The sequence below is a fragment of the Plasmopara halstedii genome (assembly GCF_900000015.1).
Source record: "Plasmopara halstedii genome assembly, contig: Scaffold_262, whole genome shotgun sequence".
Classification (NCBI taxonomy): Eukaryota; Oomycota; class Peronosporomycetes; order Peronosporales; family Peronosporaceae; genus Plasmopara; species Plasmopara halstedii.
In genome coordinates, this window is record NW_020187183.1 from 373135 (window position 1) to 379310 (window position 6176).

Consider the following 6176-nt stretch of genomic DNA (forward strand, 5'->3'; position numbering starts at 1 on the left):
CAGAAGCGGAGTACATGGCGTTAATAGAGGCAACACAAGAAGCGATTTGGTCCAAGACGTTTCTATGCGAGCTTGGCGAGATGAGAGACGAGGATCCGGTCAGGATTTTTGAAGACAACCAAGGCTCGTTTGCACTGGCCAAGAATCCCGAGTTTCATAAACGAACCAAGCACATCGACATACGTTACCACCTTGTACGTGAGAAGGTCGAAGGAGGTCAAGTGATTTTGCTGTACTGCTCTACCAAAGCCATGAAGGCCGACATGATGACCAAGCCGATCACTGCAGCTCAGTTTGACTTTCTTCGTAAGATGTTAGGAATCAAGCAACCAATTACTGCCGAGTCGAGTGGGAGTGTTGTCGAAGAAGCGCCTCGTCATACAGACTAGTGGCGCAGAGAAAGCAACCGGTTTGTATCGATATTCCGGTGTGGACAGGCGAATGGCGGTAGTTGCGGTTTCATGGACTATCCAAGTAGTGAAGTATGCAGCGAAGAGGCTATCCACAAGCGCATAATAGTACGTAAATCCAGTAAAGAATTCAGAAGAATATTTGTTCGAGATAGGCTTAGAGGTAGCGCAGCGAACTAAGGCCCTTTAATATACTTACTCTGCATTCTGCCATCTAGTGCTCAAGTACCTTTTCGTTAAATAGTAGTCCACGTGCTTCACGGACCTCTCTTCGTAATTTCGTCACCTTAATGTTTCCCGATAAGTCGGTACCAATGAAGCGGTAGTCTATGACAAGACCTATGAAGAGGTAGCTTATGGAGAGGTAACTACGAAGAGGTAAGATATCGTAGCATCGGTATCTATGAACAAAAGAAGACTTTGTAAAGGAGTTCTTGATACACGCTGGCTGCGATGGAGGGATGAGCGATAATAGCTCAAGCTGTTGTCACCTGTGCTAGGGCTGGTGGAAGCGACCAAATATTGAGATCTCTTGCTGGATTAAGTAGAGTCAAGGGATTACCATATACATATCGATTAGAAGAGCCACGCCCTGAAAATATAGAATAGCTCATTTATGTCACGATAGAACAGTACGATTGACTCAGCACAACCGCGGGATTGGTCTTCAGCGCGAAGGAGCAAGGTCTCGCGGGTAACTAGCCGAAAATGATTTTACAGTGAGCGGAGTGACGGAGGTAACTATAGGATTGAATATCTCCCCTCACTACCTCCGGTAGAAGCTTTTATAGTGTAGACACAATAATTCCTTAGATCATATGCAAGGAATCGCAAAATGGGCCACCGAAGTGATTAGACTGCTCCCGAAATGGAGGCCGAGCTTATCGTCCGTCTTAAGCGAGCTGTAATTGAGGAAACCTGCAGAGTAATGAGTGCATAGAGTGGGGAAATCAGCCTCACAAATTCGTCGAGCTCTTGTAATTCTCTATTGAGGAGCTATCGGAAGGAGGTGACAAAAGATCGTCACACGTGTTGATTAGTGCACCTTGGAATTGACCTGGTTCTTAGGCCAAGTATGACATTACATGGTAATGGTTATACTAGTGGAGCCATGTGACATCATTGGCGCTTTATAGACTGTAAAGCCCAAAATTGTTTGGCGCAAGAAAATACTTTTTCTTACTCAGCACTGACTTCTGTGTGCTAGAAGGTAATGAAACATGGCGACTTGTGCACGCTTCTAATAAGCGATATGCAGCCACAATTTTGATGCAAACGACGATCTTTAAAAATATAGGTTTACGAACAGAAATTTGTTTGGTTTCTTTGGCCCTTGATAGCATTCATCAACCGCTGATGAGGGAGACAGCGATAGACTCCTCACAGCGGTAATTACTCCGACCAGGATGCTCTGGAAGTGGCAGACATACCAGAGGACTGTATAACGTACAAATTATGATCAATCGTCTGGCAAAGCAGCTGTCCAAGCTGCTTCGTTACTATCGAAAATTTCCTGCTATATATTCGACCTGAGTCGTGCAAAGCAAGCGACAACGGATGTATAGTTTGGTATGAATGTGTGGTCGCGTTTGAGTATGTTTGGTTATCAAAGGTGTAGAAAAGAAACTATCTTGGTATGGCATCGAGCTCTTTGCAATGAAGTGTGCCCTTAAGGTGCCCCTGATTTACCTTGATATATATATGAAATATACATATCATGCTTCGTTGTGCGTAGCAGCGTCGTTACAACATTTCTTATCGAAGGTAGAAAATTTTTTCTTTCGTCGAGCATACAATTTTGGGAATGCTTGAGCCGATGTAATTCTAGTGTGAAAGAGAGCGTCGCCACGTTTATAAGCCACTACATGTGACGTCCCGCAAACATCAACAAGGCTCAAGAACAATGCATAAGTCAGATGCAAAAATCACTGCATCGTAGAAAGCCTTGAAGAGTGTAGTGGACGCCGCTTTGTAAAGGTGTTCAGCCGCGCGTTTGCTTAGGTTATCATATTGCAAAAATTACTGTATTACAGCGCTTGCCTGCTTAACCTACATATGCTGATTTTTAAATATGGGACCTCTTGTCCAGAAAGTGGTCGATGAACGCGAAAGTCACCTTGAAAAAGTCATGCAGTAATATGAGGATTATATTCAGGCGATTCAACACGTTCAAAAAGGGCGATCATTAATGTACGCATGGGGGAGACGCGTCAATTAGTGAACTATCGTTGCATTGATCGGCGTACTTTGACTATTTTGGTGGGGCTGACAGAACGCTCTTATCTAGCGTTTGCTTCGTTTTTTGTCTTCCTAACGACGCATTTGGTTATCCCGGTATCAGGTTATTCGTTGTGGTCTGGGTAAGGTGAGTCATTTCGCTTTTGTCAGCGATATTGTCAACAGTGACGAAAAGCTTGATCTCAGCGGATTTTTTGCCAACGCGATTTTATGGTGTTCACTGTTTTGAATCGACATCTGCTTTATACAGCAAATGCTGGCTTATTTTGTAATGGCAGCTTAAATTAAAAATATTATATTCTTCGCAGTTTTACCAAGACGTAGGTCTACGGAACGCGGTAAATGCATGACCCGCAAAGCTACCAGGGTGCTTCTATTTATTGGACTTTGTATTGATTGAATCACGCACTGCAAGACTCTTCAAGTTTTACTCCATACTTTATTCAGATTTGGTGGAACTCCACGCTCCCTTGACAATGCGCTTTAGTCGCTTCGGTCATGCAGAGGGAGCGGATGTCGACACAATATACTTGCTATGTTTTTATCGTGCTACACTTAATAGCACAACTACGAGCGTTTTTGACACGACATCATGTGATGAGGTCACAGCTCTATCTTTGAATGCTTGGATGTGTAGAAGCAACATGCAGATGTCGAATGCTAATCGAACACACACTAGTTTGAAGGGATTGAAAGCTATTCTTTAATGTGCTGACTTATCTAAACTTGTAGTATATATAGCTTTAACGCGAAGTTGCGACCTTGCTACATGCAATCGTTAAACAGTCTCAGCTAAAAAGGAATTCTGTCAAACTTTCAAAATACCCAACATATCCTGTTATTCACTAGAGCCTGTTCGAGCCATAGCACGGTTTTGTTGATTGATCACATGTTGGCGACACCAATATCACGACTTATCTAGATGTGAAGCATATCATTGATACAAAGCAACGTCTCCACAATCCTTTGCAGCTAAACATCTTCATTTTGGTAGTAAAGATACCGCTGGAGTCGTATCAGGTCTATCGGTACGATCGCATTAGAGAAATATCGTGTATTAGTGGAGATAGCACGTTAATTATCGGAGATAGTCGGCGTGCCCTCAGTCTAAACTTGCCGATAAGATCAGACAAAATTGCGAAGAGCAATTCATATTCACTATGAGGTGGGGCTCTATCTTGATTCATGCTAGAGACTTGGACAGTAGCTATAAAAGCTGGACTACTTACACCAAGAATTGGAGGTGGTGACCCTCCACCTTAACGTCTACGTCGTGGTTTGTACTTCGAATAGTCAACGCTCTAATCTGTCTCTGATATGCTTGCAACTTTTCATCCAGCTGCTGCTGATTTATACTTTTCAGGGGTGGTGGCGTAACATGTCAAAATGCTCTCGTGAGAGTGTAACAACTTTTAAGTGCGCTTTATATCAGCAGGAAGCCCGTTAGCATCGGCTTGCAAGGGATCAGCCACCACATGACGAGCAGCTTCCGATAGATTATATGCAAGATTATGATGTAATCCGATTTGCAAAAGTCATCGCGATTACTGCGCTTTCAAGCTAGCTCGGCTTGCTGAGCCACATCCAGCTTATCAGTAACGTACTACAGGTCATTGTGAGCTCCACGTCAGGGCATCATGCCATTTTTTTACCACCAGAAAACTCGAAATCGGAGTGCGCAATACGTGCAAAGGACGCAGTGCGAAGTTTATACCTAAACATTGGTGAAGACGAAGGTGCCGAGTTAAACACTTTGATCGTTCTTATAACACATAGGCTTCATCACCTGGAATGACTTTACAGTCACCGACCGCTGGATCTATCGCTCGTTGAACCATGAAGAACGCTAGGATAAGAATCAGAATGCGTAGTAGCAGACACTTCAACGTGCAAATTGGAGGTATTTACTCAATGCACCGTGGGTACTCGTTGAACAATTAATTCGCACAATGTCTTGTAAAGAGAAAAAAAACGAGATCCCAGTGTGGCTCAAATTATAATTGTGGAATGTGTAATGTGGTACGTAAGATATTATGGCGGACGTACACATTACATTGAGCTGAGCTCAAAGAGGCAAAAACTCAGGCACTTTAAATTACGATGAGGGTTCGTATAGCTAAGATCCGTGGGACACGCGAGCTGCGCAACGCAGTACAGTAAAGCGTATATATATTATGTAAAGTCAATTCTGTTTATATATCAGAAAAATTGTTGCGTACTAGCTAGGCCAAAATAAAATGAAAAGAGGGCTCGTGCTTAGGTTTAAGGCTAAATAGAAATCTACACTATCTAAGTTTCTGATTATATACAAAGATCCACGAGAATCTTTAGTATATTTCTGCAACAGGAATTATTGTGCATCCTGCACGAACTTCTTTGGCTCAATGTGTGGTAATCATAAATGCACGGAGGACAAGAATGTGCGCGCCCACTTAATTTTTTGATGCTTGCACCATTCAAGCACGATCACACATTCATACCAACCGGTATCTGCTTGGATTAAAGCACAACCCATGAAAGTTTATGGAGCGTCATAGACGACATAGAAATGCCGATACTACTGCAACCACGCCAGAATCGGTGTACACATAATACTTTCTTTCATATCCCCTGAGGCCGCCTTTGCCGCAACCCAGTGTCCTTTCACATCTTGTTGAGGAAATTGAATCAGGGTAATGCGATATCGACATACTTTACACTATTACAACTCGGTTGTTGGCCGGGCCAAGCTACTTCCATCAGACTTTTCGACGATGCTCAATCTTCGCCAGCCTTGAAATCTGCGAGATCAGCTATTCCTATGGCATGCTCTCCAGTAAAAGCCCGAATTTGTTTTCATCGGCACCAACGTTACAATATTTCTGCAAGCAAGCACCTTAGTACAAACATACTCTCGAGAATTCCTCGCAAAAGGTTGACATAGCTCCATACATCCGTCGTCGCTTGCTTTGCACGACTCAGGTCGAATATATCGCAGAAAATTTTCGATAGTAACGAAGTAGCTTGGACAGCTGCTTTGCCAGACGATTGATCATAATTTGTACGTTATACAGTCCTCTGGTATGTCTGCCACTTCCAGACCATCCTGGTCGGAGTAATTACCGCTGTGAGGAGGCTATCGCTGTCTCCCTCATCAGCGGTTGATGAATGCCATCAAGGGCCAAAGAAACCAAACAAATTTCTGTTCGTAAACCTATATTTTTAAAGATCGTCGTTTGCATCAAAATTGTGGCTGCATATCGCTTATTAGAAGCGTGCACAAGTCGCCATGTTTCATTACCTTCTAGCACACAGAAGTCAGTGCTGAGTAAGTAGAAGTATTTTCTTGCGCCAAACAATTTTGGGCTTTACAGTCGATAAGGCGCCAATGATGTCACATGGCTCCACTAGTATAACCATTACCATGTAATGTCATACTTGACCTAAGAACCAGGTCAATTTCAAGGTGCACTAATCAACACGCGTGACGGTCTTTTGTCACCTCCTTCCGATAGCTCCTCAATAGAGAATTACAAGAGCTCGACGAAT

General features: G+C 43.2%; 1 protein-coding gene across 1 annotated transcript; it reads left to right on the forward strand.

Annotated features, from left to right (window-relative positions):
- Positions 1 to 14: 14 nt before the first annotated feature.
- On the forward strand, positions 15 to 389 carry PHALS_04522 (FOG: Transposon-encoded proteins with TYA, reverse transcriptase, integrase domains in various combinations; the record flags this gene model as incomplete). Its single annotated transcript, XM_024722343.1, has 1 exon — positions 15 to 389. The coding sequence occupies one exon, from the start codon at positions 15 to 17 to the stop codon at positions 387 to 389; it is 375 nt and encodes a 124-aa protein (XP_024573429.1).
- Positions 390 to 6176: the final 5787 nt, after the last annotated feature.